Genomic DNA, 27,597 nt, shown 5'->3' with positions numbered 1-27,597 from the left:
GAATAACCATTACATAGTTAAGGTTAATCTCTGAAAAAACCCAATGAAACAAAGACAAAACATGGACTTGCATGTCACTAAGAGCACACTGCTTTCTTGCTCAAGTATTAACTGTTCTGTATAAGAATCTCACTCCTGTGATCTGCTGCCATGGGACCTGCCACCGTCTGGCACAGCTGCAGTGTCACTCTGCACTGCACGCTTTCCTGCACAGTGTATTCATTCCTGTTACAAACATTTTATCTTGACTGGTAATGGTCTTCCTATAATTCTCTTTCTTATTTCTGCTCTTGTTTAACTTTCCAGGTTAGTATAAAACCAGCTCAACCACCACTGTTTTTTTCCAGGGTATAGATGAGTGCTTGAATTTTCCAATACTTCCTGCACAGATGATTTCCAGGAATTGTGCCAGCATGCTATTTCTCTTTCCAAATGTCAGTGTCTAGAATACCATACCCAAGTCCAAGCTGTTCAACACATCTGTCTCTGCACTGGTTCATGTAAAGCTACAGCTTCTGTCTATGGAGGGCATTGCTCTTTTTGTCTATAGGAGCCCTTGCTCCTGTCCTCAACAACATCATGGCACAATCTATACCTGTCAGCTAAGGTTCAAAGTTCAAGATATTTCAGCCCCACTGTCAGGCAAAAAGTCCTCACAATGGAGAATAATGTAAAAAAGGAGGGTGGGTGGGGGTGGGATTGCTTTCCAGCAGGTGATGCAGAGGGATGTAAGTCCTGCATTTGGAGCCAGACACACCAAGCGCTGTGCAAACAAATCACAGAGACTGGGACTCAGGACAGAATGATACCAGAATTTCTCAGAAGCCTTCTCGAGGTGACTGCTGACTTGCAAAATGCTAACTATCACCTGTGCCAGGAAAAGTATGCTGGGCACAGTCTTACCAAGGGAGAGGCAGCATCTCTAGCAGAAAGAATTTATTTCTGGCACTGATGGGAAGAAGCTTTTATATAGTGTCTCTGAAAGGGACTCAAGAAATTATTCTGCTGGCAGTACTTCCTGAATGATGCAGTTAGTTTGCCTAGGTAACAAGAAATTTTGTTACAATGTGTAAAGCAAAGGAATCCCTCTTAATAGTGATGCAAAAGGCAACAGTCATTGTAAAACCAGCAACTTGGTTGTGCTTGAGAGGAAATCAGTGAGTAAGATATGTACACTGCTAAAATATCTCAAAAGTAAGTGTGAAAAGTCCAGTAAATGAAAAAGTACAAATTATTTTAGAGACTTCTCCCCACCATTACACCAACAGAAAATAAACTAAGTCTGCACTACTGCTTACCTTATATCTTTTTTTACATCCAGGAACAGGACAGGCAAAAGGTTTCTCATCCCCTCCATTCATGCACATTGAACTAAGGATAGCTTCAGAGCTGATAGCACTTTCTGTGGTCCAGGATTCATCACTGTCTGATTCTTCATAGTCTACTTCTTCCTCATCATATTCACTACCTAGGAAAGCAGGGTAGAGAGATACAGTAAGAATGAATAAAAGCACAGCAAGATAACATAATCTGTATTTATTATATCAGCTACAGTGACTTGTAATTTCCCCACTCCTGTCTTTGCTGGAAGACAGTTAGCTTTTATTTTATAAACCTCTCTTTCTTACAGTTATTTATTCCTTCATAAAGACACCAGTGGTTCTTGTTCTAATATCCAGACAGGCATTATTAATACATATATCTTCATAAACACTTAAATGCACGGCACAGAAAGTTCAAAGGACTGATTTTAAAATGCAGTTTCATTTACTCCTCAAACACCAGGATGTTTCCATCTTTCCCAGTGCCCAAAGAGAAAATGTGGCTTTCCCCCCTGCCCCTGCAATTAAAGCTAATTTTAAGGCTTTTCTTTATGCAATACAATGCTGAAGAGCGTAATTCTGCAGATCATAAACAGTGTAAAATAATATGTTGACAAGCCCTAATGCATTTACTAGCCCTTTGGAATTAATAGGAATTATAACACAACATTAATAAGAATTATATTGTAGCAATTACAGTTGTGAAATCCATTCCCTCAGGTGTGGGGATAAATTGCATTGTGTGGCTGCCCCAAACAGACTGCATTATGTTCCCAGATAGGCTATGACAGCCATCTGAGCAGCTGGTGCTGAGTTTATTTATTATTTTTAATTGCAATAACTATTAATGAAAGCCTCTGAAGAAGTTAAATGTGAAACAAGAGGAATTAAGAAAGCAGATTCCCAATTATAAAAATACAGTTAAAAAACCCAAACAAACAAGGGGGAAAAAAGCAGGGGAGGGAAGAGCCCCAGCTGATTAAAAAGAAAATATATGCACAGAGGGAGAGAGAGAGAAAGCTGAGGCAAACTTCAGTGGTGTCAGCAGGAGGTGGTGCTGTGTTTCCCCTCCCCTTTATTCTTTCCCTTTCCCAGCTCGCTAAGTTTTACCCTTTTCGCTGCAAGACGCTCTGGCTCCGAGCGCTGGCACAGCTCCCGTCGCTGCAGCCAGCGCTGTGACAGCCGCATGGCTCTGTTTGTTTCCCTTGCATGCCCTCTCCGCGCATGCTTCTCAGCAGCTCCGCACGCCGAGAAGATGCAGACGGATGCCTGACAGAAGCACTCCGGCTTCACAGAGAAAACCCCTGCTGCAATGTGCAGTGAGGTCTTGGGTTTGGCGTTTCTTGCTTCTAGTGAAGCTAAATACACACCTATCGTCTCAGATCGTCCCCTTCAGATTTGCCCTCCCCTAGTGCTCTCACTCGGGCTCTGCACCTCTCCATCACTGAGTCAAATGCACGTCAGCTGGTAGCTGCAAGTACTCAAGGCTCCCGAACTTTAATCAGACATCGCAAGTTCGCTTACAGATGTTAGGCTAGCTGCATTTCTTTCCTGCGGTTTTCATCCATACAGGGTGGTGTGCAGATGAGGAAAGATGGATGGGTTCCCATCATCAACAACTGTCGACCTGAGTGCACGCACACATGTGCTGCAGCACATCTGGAGAGCTCTGCTCTGCTGACTGTGGCTCCTTATCCCACACCAAATGAGTGAAAGCCAAAGAAAGCATTATTGACCTCTAAAAGTATTTCTGACCTCTAGGAACAGTTAACCTAAAATGAAGTTAAGAGTTATAGTTTAATTAACTAATAAAAAAATGGAGGCAAAACCACAACTCTGCTTCAACGATTTCCTGCCCTTGATTGTATCTTGATGGAAAAAATTCCTCAAGCTGTTCCTTTCAAACTTTTCAGCTCAGTGGGGTTTTCTAAGCAAATGCAACAGAAAACCCTGTTGTAAATACACGAATGCACTCCTAGGATGAGAAGACAAACAGCAGTTCTAAACACTGATACCAACTATTCCTGCCATTATAATCCCTGCCTTGTAAGCCCTCATAAGAACAAGCCATTTCTTCCCAAACAGGATTTTGTCCTTCCAAAGAAAACATCATTTGAGACTGTAAGACATCTACTAAGTGTTTCACTGCTTGTAGTGCTAACAAGGGCCATGCAGCAATCAGTGCTCTATAAAACTTAATATGCAATATGGTATATAAGGGAAAAGATACACAGAACAGTGGGGAGTAGTAGTAATCATTGCAATTATCCATTTCCTTATGTTTCCCTGCATTTTCAGGGCATCCTTTTCATTTTTCTAGTAACTTTGTACAGCAGGTTCAATTCTCTAACAACTTTTTGCCCATGCTTCACTTATAGGAGGGAGGCAAGAGAAATCAAAACGCATGCAAAAGCATCTGAGAGGTCAGATCATCCTTACAGTTTTGTTTTAATTATCTCAACTGAACGAAAACACAAGATTTTGTTTCAAGTTTGAATAATCATATCAATATATTCTTTCTTCTTGCACAAACCAGTCATACCAGGCTGCACCAGGGGAAATTTAGGCTGGAGGTGAGGAGAAAGTTCATCACTGAGAGAGTCATTGGGCACTGGAATGGGCTGCCCGGGGAGGTGGTGGAGTCGCTGTCCCTGGGGCTGTTCAAGGCAGGATTGGACGTGGCACTTGGTGCCATGGTCTGGCCTTGAGCTCTGTGGTGAAGGGTTGGACTTGGTGATCTGTGAGGTCTCTTCCAACCTTGGTGATACTGTGATACTGTGTGATACTGTGGTACTAACAGTGTCAAGCACCTAAAGGGCGCATAACTTCGTACAAAGCTGGAACTGCTGTTACTGATCTGTCCTACTGAACTCAACTGCTGGTCAGGTCTTTAAAAGACGGCACATTAAAAACCCCAAAATGTATTTAAGAAGGTCCTGGCTTAAAGAAAATGCAAAAAAAACCCCCAACCCTCAGTGTCTTGGAAAAAAACCTCGTTAGCAATAAAATTTTATCCGTTAAATAATTATGTTGTTTCAGTTGCCATAGAAAAACAAGACTGATTCAGTCACCTTTTAACCGATTCCACCTCAGAATTTAATTTCCTCAGCTGTCAGTGTCTAGGAGCTGCAACCCAAGCGGTGCCTCACTGATTGCGAGCGACAACATCAGAGGAGAGGAGGGGGGGAAGAGGAAAAACAGAAAGTGCAACACAGAGGTTGGCGCTGCCGTAATTAAACAGCCCCTAGACGAGGGATTTTAATTAAGTACTGTAAGGCTAAGGACGGTGGCTTTGCAAGGCTGTTCCCACGCCGAGCAGGAGTCTGTGGCACTCAGCTACCCGTCAGGTGTACAAACTGCAACCCGAGCTGGGGGCTGCTGCTGGCTCCTCAGGCAGCTTGCCAGGGCACCAGCGCTGCAGGGGAAGGCCACAGGACTGCACTCAGATCAGAGCTAACTCGGTTTCTTTCTTTTTTTTTAACTTGGTTGGTGTTTCACAATGATATTTGTTAATATTTACTTTTTAAAAGCAAAATACAAAATTAAGCACCTTTGCTTAATGGCAACCTATGGCCTGTTCCAGGGTGTAGCAACGAGACAGGCCTTTGCAATAACTCTTAAGAGAGCTCCAAGACAGCTGGCTCATTGCTTTCCACTTGGACACTGCCATGCACATGGAAAACAGGATGCTCTGCTGGGGCACGCTGCCCTTCTGGGGGACTGAGCAGAGAGGCATTCCTGTAGCACACGTGCTAATGACCTTGCCATTTCTCATTGTTCTTGGAAGGCAGAATGATCGCCCTCCCCATCAGTACTCAAAAGGAAAAACATAGGAATTGTGCTTCAGAAGCCTCAACAGCAAAACCCTCCAAAACTCAATAGCACACAGTTCTCTAAGATGAAGTGTCTAATTATTTTAGGGGAAAGACAGAGAAGCACATGCTTTCAGAAAAGCAATGTACAAACAGCAATACTATTACTGCAACTAAATACTAGGCAAGAAAACTGCCTTCTCTACCTCTCTCCCTTGGCGATGCTCTTTCTGAGGCTCCTTGCTTATTAACATATCCATTTTCATCATCTGGCTCTCATTCAGAGACCCTGCATAGTTTTACTTCAGCCTAACCTAAGCCCATTGCTTTATTATCCAAATGACTCAGTAACATCTCTGTAATGTTGCCCCCGCCCTCGCATGCAATATTCCCTCAGTCCTGGCCCATGAAACCATTTCCCCTCTCCTCGCTCCACTGGTCCTGCCAAAAGGCTCACTTCATCTGTGTTGCCCCCAGCAGATTAAAAAATGAAACATAAATAAAGCAAGGAAAGAATGCTAGTTTGGTGGGGGGTTTACTGGAATTTTCCACGCTGAGACAATGCCAGTGCTCCTCAAAGAGGAGGTGTACACCACTGGTGGAGCTGGACTTTAGGTGGGCATCATTAGGCACAGCTGGCATTGTGTGTCATATCAGAGCCAGGCACTACCTAGAATTATTGGTCACGAAAAGACAGAAAACATACTGGGCCACTAAATATCCTGTAACATTATTTCTCCTTTAATTTTTATGCTGTGTTTAAACACAACTTGTCACAAATGAGAAGGCTGGCTGCAGCACAGAAGTTTGTTTGCCAGAAATACACATATGCACCAAAAGGGATTATGGTTACTACCTGCACGGCAAGAAACATTTGCAGTGTGATGAAAAGCAAAGTTGCACCATGAAGCCTTGCTCTACCTCTTCTTCCAGTCAGTTTTGCTATCCAGATCATCAAGAAGATCACTTAATCCTACAGGAAAGATTTAATCTCTTGCATGCCCATCCACTACTTTTCTTTTTCTAGCAGATGAAGTCAGTAATTTAAATAGCTCAGAAACATTTTGCGGAGAGTTTGATACTCTGTAACAGACAACATCCCAGCAACAATGCTGAAAACCTGGAGCCTCACCTTTAATGTTATGGTATTCACACCACTGTACCAAGATAAAGTCTACCTTTTGCGTGAGTTAATTCATTGCACTATGAGATTTGCAGAGGATTTTTCCTCAACTTTGAATGAATCTTGGTTCTAGCAGGTGCACATCACTTGTAGGCATGTCATTTTTTAAATCTGGAGACTTCAATACTGTGCCTTGAAATATAAAAAGGACAAAGCTAATGAAAACCAGCATAAGCTGTGTGTGCTGTTACAAAGAACACCATCTATCTCAGCCTCTGATCAGGAACATTACTAGTTCTTCCTTTCTCCTCCCATGAAGAAAAACAAACACAAAACACCCTTGCCAATTATTTTTGTGACCAGAAAGCGTGCATTTAAGCACACAATGAACAACTATAAGCGATTAGCTTCCTGCAGTAGGAACCAACATTGATAGTGTCAGTGAAAGTTCATGGTAATTCCAACGATCTCTCATTAAAAAAATCAGCTTCACACTTTGTCCTGCGCAGGACTTGCAGTCTGTACTTGATAGAAACAGTTTCATGAGAGCACTTCTTATCTTAAGAAGTTTTCATTCCCATATACTGGGACAGCTTCCTCGATTGAAAAAAAAAAAGATACTTTATTAATACTATGTGAATTGTGACCTAATGCTAAAGTACAGTTATGGATTTGTCAGACTTCTTCCCCTTGTGCCCATGGATGCACACAGCCTCCTTCACGCTCACCAGCAGGGAGAATGTTCCCACAGCTGATACTCGCTGATCTAAAGATGTATTGAGTCATTGGAAATGAAATATTCTTCCTTTATATAAAGTCCAGGAAATAAATGCTAGGGCAAATGAAATACAAATCAGTTCAGTTAAATAAAATGTGTCATGGATGCTAAGTTTTTAGTCTGGAAGCTGCAGCAGAACTCCCAGCAGTGAGCTGGTATGGGTGTCAAGCTCTGCATGCTTAGGCAGCAAATTTCAGACACAAGATCATCCAAACAGACCAAGCCAGATTTTTCCCTTTGGTTCCTTGCTTGTTTTGGGGACAGGGATAGAAGTGGGCTCAAGAGGACATAAAGTGTTTATCAGTCTTTGTGAAAGGTCCATTCAGACTAATTTCTTGTATTTCCAAACTACTTCTGTCATTTGTGTCCACAGAGATGATGCAAACACATACGTAACACAACTGAAGGAAACCCAGGGTAGCTGAAACCAAGCACTGTGGAGTGCTACAGACACTGGTATTTTAGATTGCAAATGCAATTCCAGTTAATTTTTTTCTCTCTCTTATCCCAGTAAACATCTCTGAAACTCGTTCCTGGGATAGGAGAGGCAAATATGTTCTCAAAGCCAACTGCATGCTCGGCAGCTCTGCTGTCACTTGAGGGAGCTGCTTGAGATGGTTATGGTTTGTCAAATGGTCGCTTACCAAGGCTGGCGGAGGCATCCACTCATCCTTCTGCATGATCACAAAAGAGCCACAAAATACCAATTACAACTTATTATTGCCTGGGCCTTGAGCCGAGCAGGGTGGGCTGGCCCAGGGCATGTTCTGCTGGCTCCTGCCAGCCCCCTGCAGTAGGTCCTGCAGGCCATGCAGTCTGCAGCAGTCGCTACCAGGCCACTCTCACACATGCTCATGCCAGGAGCACATCCCTCGCCTTGCACTTCACCCAGTAATGCACTAACTAGCTAGCTGGATAGGAACTATTACTGCTCAGAAGAAACAATTTTCCATTGTCTCTGCCTGAAGCAAGCCTCAGTTAGTGAATTAGCATCAAGAGAATTAAAAAATCATACCTCATGTAATGATGTGAATGTGGATTCAAATACAAAGAGCTACATGTTTTTGCATTATTTTTATGCACAAGGTACTAAAAAGCACTACAGAAAATAAGTTAGAATGCCCTCAAAGCTTTTCTGGTTTGTTTACATCATTTGAAGAGTAGTAGGCAGTGAGTAGGGTCTGCTGTATCAAAGGCAGGGAGCATTTAAGCAAGCAAGGATATAGATTCTTGTTTCTGGACAGCCTCTATCCTCTCTCACAGTCATCATAGAAATGGCAAGCATACCTTGCACCATCATAGAAACAGTCTGAAAAGATACTTTCTATAGTTACTCTAGAGGGTGGGATCTCAAAGAAGAATCACCCACAAGTAGTTATGCAAAACCATGCATACCCCTGGTGTTTTAAATGAAATGGTAGATGGGCTGGTTCCAACATCTCAAATCACCTTTAGTTTTCATTTAAAAGTTCGGTGTAAGCTCATGCTGAATTTCAAGAGACTGGAAAGGTCTGAATCCACTTTGAGATGCACACAAACTCATGAGACCCAACAGCACAGAACCTGAGTATATTGTATTTGGGTATAGAAAGATTTCAGTTGAGCTAGTCTATATAGGAAATCATCCTACAACCTGTAAGGTAAAGCTGAAATGATAAAGGTACAAAATAAGCACAAAGGCTTTTTATTTAAAGTACTATTGGAATGACATTAGTATTATATATTCTTATTTGCTATCAGTAAAACTGGAAACCACTTTCACATGAGATCTGCTCATCATCTGGGCTACAAGAGAAACATCACTAATTATACTCAGGTCAAAAGAAAATACTCCCCCAGAGCCAACACAGGGGTTGGTAGAGCAGCTGGACTCTATCTGGCCTTAGAAGCAATTGTGCCATTTTCTATCTTGATATATGTCTGTATTTTCCTATCAGTACATCAAAGTTCAGTCTTTAAAACACAAAATCCTACTTGAGAGCTCATAAATCCACTGAAAGACAGTTGCACACCTAAATAAGTAGATATGTTACAACATATTTAATGCATAAATGTATGTCAATAAAACGTATGTGTAATAAGCTAAATAAGACCAGAAAGAAAAATAATCTCCGCTTCCAATTACTTGCAAACCAGCAACTAATCACAAAAACATGCATGTAAAGAACTGATGCTGGAAAAACCAGTCAACTGATACCACGGCATGTGTTCTGTAGAACAGGACTTTCTGAGAAGGCTGCAGAGGTGCTAAAGCAAATTGTTATAATGTCACTGCACAATGTGCTGTTGAGGTTTTACGGCCGCACTGCGCCAATAGTCTTGGGAAGTTATTTTGCATTCTTATATAAACTTTTTTCCCCCCCCAATCCTGTTTTTCACAAAAAAGGGCTTTCAATAATGTACAATCTTCTGTTTATACACAGCACAGGAAAAACACGATAAACTCAAGAACACAATCACTACTTTAAGCATATTTTAAAGCTAGATTTCTACAACTTCATGTAAACACGAATAAGCTGTTAAATGCTCACCCAAAAAAAAAGAGCATAACCTTCCTGTAATTAAAAGGCAGTCTTTTATACAGCACTTTTTTAAAATCATGAAAATAAATAAAGTAAGTAAATAAATAAATCAAATCTAGCAGCTCAAGGCTTAACCTGCAAATTAATGTAACAGTAATAAAACCTATGCCAGCTGGAATCCTTTCTTTCTCTGGCTTTGGCACAAGCAGCAAGAGCAGGTATATATTTGAAGAAAAACATGTTAGTTTTTTTTTGTCCCACCTTTAGTCATGGGATGCTAATTGAACTCTGGCAAATGTTTAAAGATATTCTCAAAATGTTCAAGAAAGAATTAAAACCAGTTGGGGCTGAGAAAAAAAAAAAAGCCATCCTTCCTCCCCCTTCCTCTCCCCCTAAACATCTGTTACAAACTTAGACGCCAAAAACCACAGCGAAGAACAGTCATAATTAATGTTACTTTGGTTCTTCAGTTCTCAGGTCTGCGTTCTGAGGTTCAAAATAGAAAAATACAAGTTCAGAGCACTATTAGTGTACTTAAGGACTCTCCTGATGCATGTAACAAAAAGGCAGGTTTTCTTTTCTTTTTTTTTTTTCATAAAAAAAGAAGAAAAAAATTAGAAAGGGTATCAGGAAACAGTTTCATGTTTAAGATAAAGGATTACAATAAAAAGCACCTACATAAATGAACTACAGTTTATGAAGCTATGAAAATACATTTGAGATGTGTTTTATAACACTGGGTTAAACTTGCTTTACAGCTGTACAAGAGCTGTTCAGCCACTTACATCAGAGGCCATAAAGCTGCTAAGGCACAGTCCTTACTCGCCCTGACTGCTGCGTGCTTTGCCTTCAGCACACAAACCCAGCAAGGATGTGCTGACCACCAGGCTGCAACCCAAGGGCCTGCTATCACTGCCCAGGTAGCACTCACCACACAAGAAGTGCTGCTGACTTCAGCTACCTGGTGATTTTCAGGATGTACCTGGACCAGACTTGAGACCCTTAAGTGTGAATGGACTAAATCATGGCAAAGGGATCCCACAGCAGGCTGCCTGTGGAGAACCATGGGGCAGTGTAGCTGCAGAGATCTAAGGCAGCTCAGCACTCTTTCAGTGGCTTTGAGATGAGGGATTTTCACGCATATGAGCCCCAGGAGGGTTACAAACCCTTGACCAGCAATGAAGGAGGCAATGGCAGACTCTCCATTTCAGTGCACTGAAGGGGAGGAGGTTTTTTTTTTCCACAGAGATACACTTGATGCCTCTCTCAACCTGCTTTTAAATGCTCTGACCCTCCAGATTCCAGAAACTCCTTCAGTGTAATTTGAAAGACAGTTCTAATGGCAATACTCAGAACTACCAGTATGGACTAACATACCTATTGATTTCTGAGCCAGGATCAAGGCCTTCATCATCCTGCCTACACACAAAATCTACAGGAAAGAGCTGTTAAGTCTTAAAATCGATCCCACTTCATGTTTTTAAGACACACATTTTTAACACCCAAAGGTAAGAACATGCTCAGCAGGGAGTCATGTCTCCTCTCTCTTTTTAAAACCTCACAACTTCTGCACTGTGCCAGGCATGCTGTCACAAACCATTCTTTTAGGCTATCACTGTTTCAATCAGGTGTACAGAACATCTGCTGGCAGGTGTGAGTTGTTTCAGATGATCTATCACTGGGCTGAAGCTGAAATGAAGTGCTTTTCAAGCTGTTATTTTCCATTGCTCCTTGGCTTCTGGTATCCTTTGGCATTAGAAACAGAAGTACTGAGAAACCGCTGTGGATGATGCTGTCTGCCTATATATGGAAGCATCTAACAAGTGGGAGCCTGTGCTAGCATGGACAAAGCCCTAGCCTTCATCTTCAGCAAGAATTAGGGAGGCATCTTTCACCTGTCAGGCCACAGGCACTAAAGAGAGGAAAAAAAGTATGTCGTTTCTGTGGGTCAGCAAACACTTCATAGCCTTGAGCTCGCTTGGTAATACCCACGAGCTACAAACAACCCTGTTTTTCCTAGAGTTCTACATCACTTTGATGATCATGTACCGGCTAACAGGGACTTGTAATACACCACTTCCCCGGTGAAATAAAGCTCTCTGTCTTAAGCTATTGAGTGTGAAACGGTACCTTAGTTCTTGCTTTTTACTACTTTACTTGCTTTGGCTACAGTGCAAGGAAAACTCAAACATTTGCTTAAGTTCCACCATCTTCAGCACACTGAAATGCTGGCTCAAATAACTAAGCCTTTTTTTTCCTGCTAGGCACTGTGAAAACTCCTTGAAAACTGTAACTACACACAGCAAAAGTATGGCTAGAACGACTTTTTTTCAGTTCTCAAGGCACTACAACGGTACAACTAAAGCATTTGTGCTTTCAGTTAATTTTCAAGGTAATTAGCAAATGACTTAGAAAGCTAAATACTGAAAAAAAAAGAAAAAGAAAAATCCTTCCACCAATCAGCCCTTGCAGTTTAAACACACAAACATGAATGCCATCATTGTTACCCAGAACCAATGAAGTTCTTTTTTCAGTGTCAAGCTATTCCTTCATGAAACCAGTTATGCCTCAAGCTGTGAAAGGTAGGCACAGCATATATTTTTTCCACATTTGTAGGAGCAAGGTCCATGTACAGTGGGTGCATTTCCACACAAAAACCTATCGCAAATTAACACAGAGATAATCTTCACTTCAAGCTTGTTGCACATTTTCTGTTCTTCACCCTGTTAAAAATGGTTTGCCAGGTCAGACTACTACGATGGGGGTTATAAAACAGTTCCTGTGCTTGGAAGTATTTTAAATCTACAAGTCATGTTTCTATTGCTGCTTTGTAGCTAAAACCCCAAAACTAGTGATGATTTTATGAGTTGCTATAGTCTAGACAACTCAGTTACTTTTGAATGAAATTGTTCCTTGGGGAGAGTACTGTGAAAATTCCCATACAATTAATGACAGGTATGTGCAACTAAAACACAATTCTACAGCACAGTAGCTTTACAGTTGCTGGTGCAATTTATGTCTGTATCAAACACCAATGCTCTGGAGAGGCTGGGAAGATGAAATACAACAAACAGGAGTCTACATGTAAGGCTACCTGTAGTAGGCAAGCTGAGATAAAATGCAATGTTAATTTTTCATGCCTTATCCTCTGGCAAGATTCAGTTCTATTGTAAAGCACAAAATGTGACAACTGAGCCAATCTTCTCAAAACATATTTTTACAGTATGCTAGGCTCAATACATTTTTACTGCCAAGTTAACAAGCAAATGAGAAATTTATCAGAATTATAAGGGAAATGCATCCATAAAGCAGGAAAAAGAAGAAATCCAGAAAATGCAGAGGAAAGCTATGAGAAGAATTGTGATGAAAACCCCATACCCTATCATGTTTTTCCCCCTCATAGCACAGCCCTATTTTCTCCCATCAGCCACTCTTACCCCAAGCTTACTTTCCTCTATATACACTTACGAGTTGCCTTCTAAAAGTAATTTCAATTGTTAGAAGCATCACTTTAAAATAATTTCATTTTATGTATGCTGTATAGGTCTTTCACTACTTAGGTGATCAGTCTAGAATGGGATTGAAAGGATGCTATCGTGAGTTGTGTCCTTGTGAAAAGCATTGAAAAGGTTAGTTACAGGAGAATCCTCATTATTTTGCTCCATCTTTAAAAGGCTGCAGCCTTGGATCAGGAGGAAGCCCAAACCTCTGAAAAAGTAAGATGCTCATGTGCTGTGTTGGCTGTAAGGCAGATAGGGGCTGGGGGGGCTGCAGAATCTTTAAAGACTGCATTTTGCCTAGGAGATAAAAAAAAACCCCACAGAACAAAAAACCCCAAAACCCAACTGTGGTAGTTTGAAGCTACCTAGAATGTTTTGGTGAGAAGAACTAGATTACAGGCTGTGAAAAGGAAAACAGAATGATGTCTACTTCACTCATAGGCTTACTGAGAGATACAAGAAGAATCCAAACATAGATAACTCATTACTCCTGCTGGGGAGCTCTGAGCTGCATCTCTCTCACTAACCTCATCCTCTATTTCTCTGACTAGTCCACTTTGCTTCCTATCCCCCTCACCAAACCTTCATTCTTCCTTGGGACTGGGGTAAGGTTAAAAGGGGTAGGGGGAAGGTGAAGGGGTGGTTGGGAGCCCCTCCTGGGGACTCAGGTTTCTGGGAAGGCTGTTGTGTTTCTGTATTACCTTTTACCTTGTATATTTCTGTCTATAACTGTATATACTGTAAATATATGCTTGTATATTGTGCTAAGCTGTAAACAATAATAAGCTTCATTCAATTTCCAGAGCTGGCTGAGTCTAGCCTGGGTGATTTCCAAAGTGTGTGGGGGTGGGGAACATCCAAACCATCACAACAACCCAACAAATAACCATCAAACCAAATCAAACAAACAAAAACAAAAACAAAAAAAAACAACCCAAAACAACCCAAAATAAACAACTCCCCCACAACAAAACAAAACCCCAAACCAGCAAGCCAAACCAAAACCAAACACAAAGATTCCCACCACTAAAAGAAATCCCCAAACAAGAAAAAAAAACCACAGCACCCCCACCCCCCCAAAAAAAAAACCCAACCCCCAAACAACCACCACACTAAAAAAAAAGGACAGCTTGGCCTTCCTTGTAAGGAAAACAGCCATCAAGCCTGGGACAGCTCTCATATTTCTTTTAGAGGCCAGCTGAACTGCAGAGTAGGCAGCCAGGTGCCTGGATTTCAGCTAGATTTCAGTAAGTGGCATGTAGCAAAATGGTGCACAGGAGAAAAACCAAGATACTGTTTGGTAGATAAAAAGTAAAAATGAAATAATTTAAATAGAAAAGTTCTATCTGTAAGCACTTGCCCTGTTTAGATTTCTCGGGCAAAATCTCTCTTTTCCATTCTGCGCAACTATTCCACCTCCTCTCTTAACTCTTGACATTCACAGCAACACCTCAGTGCCACAGTCCCCTCTGCATTCCTACAGGATGTTCTGACTAACAGAAAATATGGGAAACTAATCCATCAGTAGAAATTAATTTTATTTAGTGTCACTGTTTTAGCAGAATTCCCTGAAAACTCATCAAGAAAATAGCCTGTGGGCTGCTGGTGGTCCCTCAGCAGAACAGATCTTCAGGCACCTTGGGATATGAATCATAGAATCAACCAAGTTGGAAGAGACCTCCAAGATCATCCACTCCAACCTAGCAACCAGCCCTATCCAGTCAACTAGACCATGGCACTAAGTGCACCACCCAAGCTTTTCTTCAACACCTCCAGGGATGGCAACACCACCACCTCCCTGGGCATTCAATGTGACGAAATGCCAATCACTCTCTCTGCCAACAACTTCCTCCTAACATCCAGCCTAGACCTTCCCTGGCACAACTGGAGACTGTGTCCCCTTGTTCTGTTGATGGTTGCCTGGGAGAAGAGACCAGCCCCACCTGGCTACAACCTCCCTTCAGGTAGTTGCAGACAGCAATGAGGTCACCCCTGAGCCTCCTCTTCTGCAGGAAGACACAGTTAGTTCCCTTGAAGAGGAACGTGGCATCTAGCTCTGAAAAAAAAAACACCTTTTAGCTGTCGCTGGGAACAAATCCAACCTGTGCTAAGAAAACCCCTGTAGGAAATAATTGCACTTTTACTTCTTGTTTTTCATTGTTATTGGAAACCTCCTACTATATTTTCACTCCTTAAGGCAGAAACTAGAAACTACCACAGATTTTACTTATTATTCATGCTCAGTCACAACCTTTGCCAAAAGCTGATGTTACAATGGCACACCATGTCTAAACACACACATACATTTTAGCTAATTCATATGCCAATCTACTGTTTTGCACACCACCATTCATGCAAAAACTCCTATTATTTATGTATTTATTTTTTACAAAAATGCCCATAATGCTGTTCTAGAATAGGTGCCTCAGACTTCTAAATACTGGGCAAAGACATGTTTATCTTAATTAGTGTGCAGGTTTAATAGAGACCCCCAAACCTGCAGTTAGATGGAACCATTTTGGCTCCGATAATTACACAGAAATCTCCCTTTTGTCATCTACATAGAAATATGAAATCCTGGCATCAGTGAAGTCCCTCAGTTTTGCCACAGACCATAAAACAGCTGCTTTGAGATATTTTATGGTACCTTGTAGGCCTGAAATATCTAGTACATTGAGACAAACTTTCATTACATTGGAGAACAGAATTGGGTCTTCATTTTGTGAAGTATGGCTTATTTGCCCATACTGTTTATATAAGAGTGGGTCTATATATCTAATTTTTAATAAAAACATAGTATACAGGTTCTTTAATCTCTGAACAGGCAATTAAGCAAACAGAAACCTCTGTCAATCTCAACAACTAATGAGATGGTTCCACAGACATCTTAAATGTGTGACTTTTTAAGCTGTAGTAGAACTTGGTTGAATCGTGCTTTACTAAGCTAGACACCCCATAAGTCAAGCATGCAAGAATGTAGCACTCTCAGCCCACTTCTCAGCAATGATTTAATAAAAGAGCTCTGGGATTCGAGGTCATATTTCTACTTCTCATTATTTTTACAATTACATCTGCATGATAACTATGCTACATTAGCAGGAGGTGTAATGATTAAACCAGAGCATTTACAATACATTAATGCAGGTGAAGAATTTTTGAAGCCAGGCTAAAGTCAGGGTTTTGTGCATCCCTAAATTCTTGCAACTCTACAAGTACAGAATACTTAATTTCAGTCTGACAAAATAGTTGTTATGTGCTCCAAGTGAGGCATTCATCTCCTCAGTATTAGGTGCCTGACATAAAAAGTGTGCTTAAATGCACAACCTGAATTAGTAGATTTCCAAAAATCAATCACCATGTGCTTGTTTCCCCTGACCTGACTCCCAAGTCTAATTTCCATTGCCTTTAAAACCTTAATTAAAACATATTTTGCAATGCACTGTCCTTAAAAAAAGAAGCCCACCACAAAAATGCAGGCTTGGCCCAAAGAAAAAGCTGTTGCAGATGACGAACTAGTGAATTGAATGCTTCACAGGCTACTCTGAATCAACCTGACACGAGTTCAGATATGCAACCTGCTGACAGAAGCCATAGATTCTGATAAAAATACCACTCCTGATACAAATTAAGATTAATTTGGCTATACATTAACAGCACAACCACAAACAAAAGAAGTTTGAGCACCTAACCTCTTGTCCTCTCCATTCTCAATTCCTCTGTGGCGGACACATCCTTTACATTTCTACTGCCCACTTTAAACTTAAAAAATAGCTTAGCTCAGCAGATCTCTTTTTTTTTTTTGCTGGATTCTGTTTAACACACTGCTATAGCACTCTGACTACAGCTGTCTGTGCCATATGATTACTTCATTGCTGAAAGCATAACATATGGAAACTGTATGAAATGTTAACTGCTTTTATGACTATGCAGAGGAATGAGCTTTTGCGTTACGACAATACAATGCGTTTTTAAAACAATCTGAAGTTACAAATACTAGGCACACATTTAGAATCTAGTTTCTGTCATGCCTGTTACTCTATTCCAATATCCAGTTACAACTGCTGGTTACTATTCTGGGTGATTTTCTTTCAACTTTTGCATTCTCAGAAAAAGCAATAGGCTCAAGAGAAGGCCCTTGGCATTCCTTCACGAGTTAGTTATCCACGAAGGCAAATGCTATACAGCAAAATTACAGGAATGGTATCTTATGCCACTGAGATAATATTATTTGAGATAACAAGGTTTATTGGGAAAACTCAAACTGCCACAATGTTTTGCTTCCTAACACCAAAGCTCCCACAACAGACAAGTCCTTAATGGACCAGAAGGCAAGACGGATCCCTATAGATTCATTTCTGAGTCTCAACTGTCTTTGGCAAAAGCAGAAAGCATCTTTAGTTGTAATACACAGACTTTCCTCCTGTGTAAATTAGCCACCCATAGAAAGAATAACAAAGCTCTAAATTATTCCATTAATAGCAAGAATTCTGTGTTAACACAAGAAGGAAACTGTAAGGTTTTGGTCAATGTTTTGCCAGTAGCTGAATCTGAATAAAATCCAGCTGAATGAGAGAAAGATTATAAGTCTGAGCTACAAGAATCTATTAATTCTCCCAGGCAACCAGCAATAGAACAAGGGGACACAGTCTCAAGTTGTGCCAGGGTAGGTATAGGCTGGATGTTAGGAGGAAGTTCTTCACAGAGAGAGTGATTGGCATTGGAATGGGCTGCCCAGGGAAGTGGTGGAGGCACCGTCCCTGGAGGTGTTCAAGAAAAGACTGGATGAGGCACTTAGTGCCATGGTCTAGTTGACTGGATAGGGCTGGGTGCTAGGTTGGACTGGATGATCTTGGAGGTCTCTTCCAACCTGGTTGATTCTACGATTCTATGATTCTATTCTATGAATTTTACTGAATAGAAGTTTCTGTATACACTACTTTAACCTTAGAAGATATTTCCAAATGATGCAAAAGGAGCACGATTCTCTCTAATTTACTTTGTTAATAAAATCTACAACAAACATAAACAGATTTAAAATTGCTGCAGATAAATTTAAGAACACAGTCGCATTAGATATGCAAAGTATTTCTAATTACATCAGGCTGTGAAAAGACACACTGGGTGAAGAGTTGTTTTTTTAATTGAAAATATATTGAATTTCACTGGCTGTCTTTAAATCACATATTATACAAAGTCATGGTTCACCACGAGTATGATTTATTAGAAACAAATTAGCCCATTTCACATGATATATAACTGGCTGGAACAGTGCAGCTTTAGGATTATTGACACAGATACAAAGTGGTTTTGATTTCAGTTTAAGAATATGCTCTATGTACCTAAAGAGCTACTTAGTTACTATAGATCTATGGAATCATCACTCAAGTAGTATCCTTACATAGTAAATGTAATGGTTTCTATATCAATAGTACTAACTTGAAGGCTTCAGTCATAGTTTTTTAAAGTCTTAAAATACTGCTGTACTGATTTTTTAGGTATGCTTAACTGCAGTATTACTGTTTACATCTCAGACTTCTTGAAGGTTAAGGTCAATCCTACAATACACTTCTTACTCCAGATTAAAATTAATTATTACTTTCATATAAAGAGATTGAAAAGTTAGGTTATTTTCTGTGGGTAGAAAAATATTGATGGTGGCCTACTGGAACTTTTCAGGAAGTATGCCATATTCAGGAAAGGCAAAACCTTTCAAGTGCAGTCAGTCAGAAATGACCACACAAATATGACTCCCCAGAAAGGCATTTATCTTAAGTAAAATGACAAACCATAGTCAGCCACCTACTTAAGTGACAGTTGCAAGTCAAAACAGGTCCTGCCAGTTCCCTCATGAGGGCAGCTATGACCATCCATCAAAAACTTTGCTCTTTCATCTCCTTTACAAGTGAAAGGATGGACTGACAGCTGCAGTTGTGCCAGTCACCCATAGTATGCCTAGTGTTCACTGCCAGCGTGGGCTGCCCAACAAGACCATGCAGTAAGCTGGTCTATGAACCTATTAAACCAGCATAGATGTTATAACTTGTAATCTATTAAAATCAAAATAAACAGGAAAGAAAGTCTGAGATCCAATTCCTTCAGAGAAAAATCTAATGCTAATTATGAGGTTTTCAAATATTCCAGCTTTTTTTTCCAAGGGGGGAGTGAGCAAAACTTAGGTTGGAGCCATTAAAAAGCCAGTTGGTAGTATTAAAACTCTCGCTTTAGGATTCATACAAACATCAAAAATTCACTCCAGGCTGAAATTTACTATCCCAGGTCTGAAATCATTTAAGAAAAAAAAAAAAAAAAAAAGCCCAAACAAACAAAAAACCAAAACCAAAGAAAAAGCCCCCACCATAAGTATGGAAGGAAACACAAACAAACACAAAGCACTGGTTTCAGATGCTCTTTGGCACTCCTTCAATGGAAAAATGGCTTTAGTTTTTCTAATTTTTTAAAGTCAGAGATTCAGTACTATTCATTACTTTTGTATCTAAAATCAGGCCCACGTTATTTTAATATTGAATTACTAAGAAGTTACTATCACTTGAATTTTTTCAGTACTAAGAGATATCACAGTTTTCAAAGGAATGTCAATGGTCTGACTTACACTCAAAAGGCAGGAAGTTAATGGTGGAAATTTCATCTGTGCACCACAAAGATGCATCAAAGCATTAAGTGTATGTTAAAGATGCTCCATTTTTATCTATAACTAAACTTTATTGGGATTTGTGGGTTTAAATTTGACATTTAAAAATAAAGACAATGTAAGTTTTTGTGACTTAATTGAGCATTTCTTAAATAAAGAAACTAAAGAGATATTTCAGTGTTTGCAGACTGCTAACATCTTTCCAAAATAAGCTATGTGCTGGTGTTAGCTATACTTCCCTATCAATTTAAGAGTCTGTATAGCTGATGCAAACCAATTCTTTTGCTAAATTCCACCTGTGAACTCTAACAAGAGCATTTAAGCCTACTAAATGAAGTCTCCTGAGAGACACTGTTGTTGAAACAAAAAATGGAACACATTTTTCAAATGAACTTTCTGCAATCATTAGAGAATGCAGGTCTTCAGAAGAAAACATGTTACATGAGAGGGAATAAAAAGCCAAATGTAAGAGGAGAGCACATGCCAGTTGCCCCTGAGGGAACAGAGGGGAGGTACAGAAAATTAACTGCTGCATTTCTACTTCCCACCAAAACCACAAATGGGCTGTTTCAGGGGCCTAATACATAGAGAGTCTGCAGATAAATGCATGCCTACCTCATTACCTGAGAAGAGCTTTAAAGAGCACACTTCTTTGCTGAGTATTTTTTGCTTCTACATGAATAATCTCATTTATGCAGAAGAAAAGTGCTATACATACACATGCAGCATTTGCAGCATGTATGTCTGTCAGCCTGGGAGCTGCTCAGCTCTGTCTGTGAATTTGGCCTGTAGTCGTCTGGCACAGATTTTTACTGCAAGGCTTAGCAAACATTCTCTGCAGCCAAACCACCTTGAACTGCTTCTTATCAAATTTCACAAGGTAAATGGCTTTGGGTCTGGGCAGTGCATGGGTGAGAGAACATTATAGGAAGTTATGCTTTGCTGAAAAATGACACAAGGAGCTTAATAGTATCAGGAAACGGCAAGACTTAGCTGCAAGGGTATGCATGAAGGTGAGATTCAGGCAGCTGCCAGCTTCACCCAAGAGAAGACTACCACACCTAGCAAAGCCAGGATTAGCAGTACACCTAAAGGGAGGACAATACATGGACAACAGGACCCAAAAGATTAGTGAGGTTCACAGAATGACAGAATTAACCTCTAGGATCATCGAGTCCAACCTATCACCTAACTCTTCTAATTAGCAAAGGTTCCTCCTTTCTACCTCAAACAAGAATGGCAAACAACTGCATCTGCTCTGCTAAGAAACATGTATGTTTGTATGCCATCTTACCAGCCTGTAAGGTGTGCTTTCTCTCTGGCAGCTAAACTGGTACCATCTTGGAGTTATACCTTGTACAGTACCTGTATGTAATACCAGGCACACTGATGAAGTTTGGTACCCTAAGAAATTAACTACTGGGATGGGAGATAATATAAAAAGAAACTACGGCTCCAAAAGTTTCATTAATAAATTGGGTCAAAACAATCTTATTTTTTACAATCTATGGGTCTAAAGAAGGACAAGGACAGTGATTATATTTGGGTAACAATAAATACTTATCATCAACCCAGATGATGCTCTTTCAGATAACCTAAGGGAAACCAGCCTTCTTATTTTCTCAAGTTCCCACAACAGACGTGTTTACCTGTATTCAAAGACGAGTTAACAAGAGTTTGTTCGGAGCACAACTCAAACAGGATCGCACTGAAGGAATACAGCAATACTCTTCATTCTCACTGGATGCAGTGCAGGGTATGCCTGTAGGGCTTGAAAGTTGTGTAGGCACTGTGAGGCTGAAATGCAGGACGATTTACATACTCTAAATTGTTTCCTTGAAACGGATCTTGCCTAACTATGCTTGATTTTATCACCTTGCTAGTTGACTGCCATATACACTTGCACTTGAGAGAAGAAGATTCACATTAGCCAGTAACAGACATGCGAGTTGCCCATTTAAAATTAGTCCACTGGCCTTCCTGGGCTCCCTCTGCAGGCACTGCACTGACAGAAAGAGAAACTCATCTGCGGCAGGACTTTGAGCACCTCCCAACTGAGCACCATCACATAGAATAAAATCCTATGCCAAGCAAACACTGAAAAACTCTGTCATTCTCAGAAAAATCTCAATGCTTACTTTAGGTCCAGAAAAAAAAAAATGACAAAAATTACCAAGATTGCTGAAATACAACTCTCTTGATAGTTAATCTAAAAAGAGAAAAAAAAATTCAAGAAAGGATGTACAGGTTTTGGTACCAAGGCTATTACAACCCCTAACCTTGGAAAAGGTTACCAAAGGGGAACTTGGAACAGAGGGTGTAAAAAATGGAAGCTGATATTATTTATAACCTGGCAGGCAGGATACACAGAAATTCAGCCAAAACAAGCTGATTCTCCAAGCTACAGGTAAGACAAAACTCTGAGTAACTTCAAAAGCTTAAAAAATATATCAATAGTAAAAGTATTTCAGTAGACAGACAGTGGCCTTTTATTTCAGTACATGATAGACCATGTTTTGAAGAGTGTATAACTAACCAAAGCTCCTGACAGATGTGCAAAAGTTATACTACCTGACCACATAATGAATTAGCCTTCCCAGGAGGAGTTGTACAAAAAGCAAAACGAAAGAAAGCAGAAAATCTTTGACATCTGTAGGATGTCAAGGAAACAAACCAATTTGTTTCAAACAGGAGATAATTAAGAAAATGTTATTTCTACAATTTTCTGTATTACAGTAGGATTTCATCATTTAGCTGTTCTCAGCATGCCTCTCTTTTTCATATCCAAGGACACACTGAACAACCAATTCATTTCAGAAATTCCAGACAATGTTGGAAGCATCTCTACAACTTTTCCATTTAGTCATTAACACTAAAACATGAAATAGCTTATCTAAAGCACATGACATAGCAGTTTATCAAGTCAGGGGCATTCAGGTGATTTCCTGTTAAGAAGAATCATTTATTACAGAACAGATGCACTATATGTGTTTGACTTTTAGGAAGGAAATATTAGTATTGAATCTGAAGTGTATCAGAATTGTCTGACAAGATCTGTGCCTAATGTAAATCAGACCAACACAGCTCAAGAGATCTAGTTCAGCACAGTGTAACAATTTTCAGCTTCTCTAACCAGTGCAAAAAACCTCCTAAGACTTTTACAGAGAAAACCACCAGCATACTTAATTTTGGAGAAAACACAGATCACTTTTTAAATACATTATTTTTTCTGAACATGATTTTTAAATGAAAGCTATCTCTACATGATGACAGCAGCTGAAAACACTCCCTGTCCACTCATTTATCTATGAATTCAACCTCCCTCAAAATACCAAACCAAACCCCAAACAAAACATTGAAAGGGGCAGAGGTGGGGTAGGGGAAGATCCTGACCACTTTTACTGGCATTTTAAATTGGAACTGTATCATGTGCAGAACTCTTCTACTGATACATTGGGGATCTTCTGCACATCAGGTATTTCTAGTAAGATTAGTTTCTTCATGTAATAATTTCAGCTGTGTTTTTTAATATTAGTATCCTCTGCTTTAGCAAAAAATTTGGAAAGAAATGCTCTAACACATTTTAGAGTTTGCAAACCAAATGTAAATAAAAGAGTTTGAAGCTTTCCTGGTCCATTCTTCCCAGTGCCTCAGTGTCTAATGTTCTCCAAATGCCATACAGCAAGTTTGTTTGGGATAAACTAAACAGTAGATGCTTACCTGTAGGAGTACTACTGCGAAACGAAGAGGAGGGAGTGATTGGAGGGGTGACTGGAGGAGTAAGGCTTCCACTGCTGTGGCGAGGTGGAGTAGATACATTCCCACGGGACACTGTGCTTGACAAAGTCAGAGATAGTTTCGGCTGAATCTTCTTCTTCAGTGACTCCTGCTCACGTCGAGCTGCATCAGTCATAAACCTAGAAGGACAGTCATGAGGATTAAAGGCTGAAATACTCCCTGCAGGCAAGCTTCAGGTAAGGACAAACAGAGCTTCATACTCTCACAGATGAGTTCCTTCACAACACAGATTTCAGGACTATAAACTTCTCCATCAAAAGTGTTATTCCAGTGTCCAAGACCTGTGCCATTTTCATCCCACCTCTATCATATGCAAACAATGTATTTTAATCTCCAGACAGCAATCAGTATTGTAGACTGTAATAACTATAGTCAATCCTTTACAATAGCTCCATTGAATCCTTCAGTGAAAAAGTAGTTGAGCAGCATCTCTAACATAGTGCTGTAGGACAGTTTCTTCTCTGAGCTTCAACCAACAGTTGAGTACTATTTAATAAATAATATTAATCAGTGCACTTGTTTTAGAGCTATAAAATCCCAACAGTTTGTGAGTGGTCTCAGTACGTGGGCAGTTTCAGTGGAACTTGACTGGATTCTGCTGGCCTTCAACCAGGACAGAAGGAAGGAAAGAAGGAAAGAATAAGGAAGGGAAGAAAGAAAGGAATGAGGAAATTGGAAGAAAGGAAGGAATTGAGAAAGGAAAGGATTTTAGGCATCTATACCAAATATGAAAGATTTTTTTTGCCTAGGTATCAGAAAATGAGCTCTTTTTAAAGAGATATTTGCATTTTAACACAGACTCAAAATACTGGGGCATACAATTTTAAATACCATTATAGCAATAAAGATTGTATCCTGTCCATCCATACCATGAAGGCAATGATAAGTGGATCTTTCTCATACTTAACACACAATCTGCAGACATTAATAAGCAGGTACATGCCATGACAGCTTATCTTCTTTCAACAGAGACAATACATCAAGTCAAATCCAGAGATCTGACATGATGTACTGTCCATCCCATCCAGAAATGACATTTTTATGACGTTAACATTTAAAAAGCAGATATCCATAGCAACAGTTCAGCTTTAAATTTCTCTTCTCTAAACAAGGTGCAGATGGGACAAAGCAGTCCTCAAATGGGAGCCTGAATCTCATTTTAAAAGAGAGAGAAGTGAAATTGGCTTTCCTCTAACTAGGAAACATTTAATTCACTATTTTTGGAATCTGTACTACGATGTATGCTTGCTTCTGGATGGGAAATCTTACTCCTTAAGAAAATGTTATGGCAACATTATAAATCCTTGAGGACTTGGAAGATAACTTCAAGTGCAGAAGCATGAACGTCGCTATTTAATAAACTCGGCCACAAATAACAATGTTAAAATAATATTGAGGTATAACCACCATGGTTGAAGTCCATAAAAATCAGAAAAAAATGAAGTTAAAGCTGAAACTTCCCCCTGTCCTCTTAACTCACTCCCATTTGGGCTAAGCATGCTGGGTATGCTAAAACATTATTTGTTGTCTATGCCATAAAACCAAGAGAAATGGAAGGCAAAGTCTGTGGAGAAAAGCTCAGTTCCTGATATCTCAAACATGGAATTAACCATTTAAGATCCAAACAGACCCAATACATTGGCAGTGCTGTGGCTTTTGAAAAGGAAACTTCTCTAAACAGATTAATCTGCCAATATTTCCATTTAAATGCAGTACAACACTCCTGCCTAAGTGTGGTGGTGACCTTCAAAGCCTACAGTGTAAGGATGGATATCAAATGTAATTTCCAACTGATGCTTTAATTTTCACGTTGAGAAGTACATTATGGTTGCAAAATCAAGTGTTCAGAAATGGAGCATGCCAAAATTAAGGCAGACAAACTTTCCTGTCTCATTAAATGCACAAGATGTGTAGGAAACAGAAAAGTAACTGTAACTAAGAAAGGTTGCTGTAAGACCACTTAGGTTAAATCCCATCTCTTTGCTTAAGTCTCTCTCATCATCTTCAGATGCATCTCCCTGCCAAGCAAATAAATCTCTGCTATTTTCAACTCCAGTCTCACTAATATGCAGATTTTAGTCATCTTCCCTATTTCACAGGATGGTGTTTACACCTCACAAGCCTCTCTCTCTCCAAATCTAGCACAGGCACAGTGAAACAAGGAGAATCATTCAGTTCCCAGTTATATGCTGATCCTGTTTTGACAAGCATGGGGTTTGTGTGCTTTCCTATATCTGGTTTGTAACATCAGTGAGGAACCCACTCCTCAGAAAGAAATCTCTTCTATTCCCACTTTTTTCTTTCCTCACCCTTTCACCTTTCTTAACAATTCAAATTCCTGCTTCAAAATACAGTGCTGCAAGGATTACTTGCGCTTGCAGTAACTTTAATAAACATGGGCAAAATACAGTATTTGCCTCCTTTCACTCCCTGGAATGGTTCAAGTATTTTTATTGAAACTTTCCCAAGAAACTCAGCCTGAAGGAGACACCCAGCATGGAAAATTTCAGCCCAAACAGCTGAATGTTGGCAAAGCAACATGCAACTGAAACATTCTTATAATGGAAAGTGTTGCACAACCTTCTGCGTATTGCATTGCCACCTATACGCTGTGTTAGTTGTTGTTACCAACATAAAAATTCAAACAAAATAAAGGTTCAAATGAAAAAAACAACAGCAACCTTTTCAAATAAAACCTTTGTGATGTTTTTAAGTCCCACTGCCCCAAAAAAGCTTTAGAGTCAAGACTGAACAGAAGCAGAATACATTCTCCCAGAAAATTCCTTGAGTCAGCATGTACTGACCATCACAGGATCATGCTCCAGTACAGCTCTCCTGATGATGTCAGTTAGATTATCATAAACCTCTCATTACACACAATTCTAAGACAGTTTATGAGCTCTGGACTCACAGACCTAGGGTGAGGGTAAGGGTAATTATCAAAATAATGAGTGGTAAATAAACTGCCAGTTTTTACTTGCCATCTTGCTTGAAAGGGAAAAAAAACACACTAAAAAACACACTAACTGCCCTTCAGAATGTATCTTCTTAACAATGTTCATAAAGGTATAAGGAGCTCTTTCCTCTTCTGCCTAGCTGTTGCAGCTTGCTGATGCAGGGAGCTAGCTCTGCTTCGACCAGGTCTGTTTCTGTGACCACAGAATTTTACACAGAGAGTGAAAAAAGCGGTTCCACAGCTACCTTGTGAGACTTGAGTATTAATTTGCTGCATTTGACTTCTTCATGATCTAGTCTCCAAAACATATGCAAACAGTGAAAAGGATGCAATCACAGGTTTAACTTTCTCCAGTTACTGCACATGCACACTAGAGAGGGAAGGGTGATTATTCTGAGCTTTCAAAACGAGATTACATTGTGGAGATGCTCAAATCCAGAACTGCTCCCCACTGTCCTGTTGTATATCAGCTTAAAGAGAATGACAGCACTATCTGACAATAACACATATATATCTTGTCCTGTGCCTCACCCAAGACAAGATGTACTAAACCACAATGGGAAAAGATACCAGAACAGAATTAGTTCTGACTTTTTCTCACTATGACACAGAAAATGATGGGAAAATTTGCATTGTAACATTCAGGTCATATTCACGTTTGCCTCATTTGGCAAACTTGTACTGAAGCCCATCAACTTTCCAAGAACATTAACAATGGAAAAAAAACCAACACAAAAAAAAACCCTGAGCTTACCATCATATTCAGCATACTGCTCCTTAAGGCAACATTTAGTCAATCTCAAGATCGAATAGAGAGAGACAGGAAAAAAATCCATGGTGGTTTATAGCAGATTTATGATACCTTTTAGCTATATTATATTTAGATGAAAAGTGGTTAAATGTACTTGACAAATGGGGCACACACTAGCTGAACTATATATTGAAAGCCCCACATTCATTCTCCTGCTACTATTTAAAATTATCAGAGCAAGATGCTGGTTACTTCTGCTGTTTCCCCTCAATTTCCTCCCACTTTTGTCTCAAGATGTTTGCTTGTGCACTTTGTCAGTGTTGTAGTAATAAAAATAAGGAAGTGGGAATGATAATTTTAACTTCCAGTCTTCTTCATCACATCAG

At 39.9% G+C, this 27,597-nt stretch overlaps 1 protein-coding gene across 1 annotated transcript in view; it reads right to left on the bottom strand.

Annotated features, from left to right (window-relative positions):
- JAZF1 (JAZF zinc finger 1) overlaps nt 1–27,597 on the bottom strand; it is a 186,967-nt gene that overhangs the window by 9,319 nt on the left and 150,051 nt on the right. Inside the window, exons 3-4 of the mRNA XM_064167022.1 lie at nt 23,427–23,623; nt 1,299–1,468 (exon numbers count right to left, since the gene is read on the bottom strand). Of these exons, the coding sequence (XP_064023092.1) occupies nt 1,299–1,468; nt 23,427–23,623 (367 nt within the window). The remainder of the gene's footprint in view (nt 1–1,298; nt 1,469–23,426; nt 23,624–27,597) is intronic.

Source organism: Pogoniulus pusillus, chromosome 28, assembly GCF_015220805.1.
Source record: "Pogoniulus pusillus isolate bPogPus1 chromosome 28, bPogPus1.pri, whole genome shotgun sequence".
NCBI classification, from domain to species: domain Eukaryota; kingdom Metazoa; phylum Chordata; class Aves; order Piciformes; family Lybiidae; genus Pogoniulus; species Pogoniulus pusillus.
Note: the sequence above shows the minus strand (reverse complement) of the source record. Positions and strands in the feature narration are given on the sequence as shown.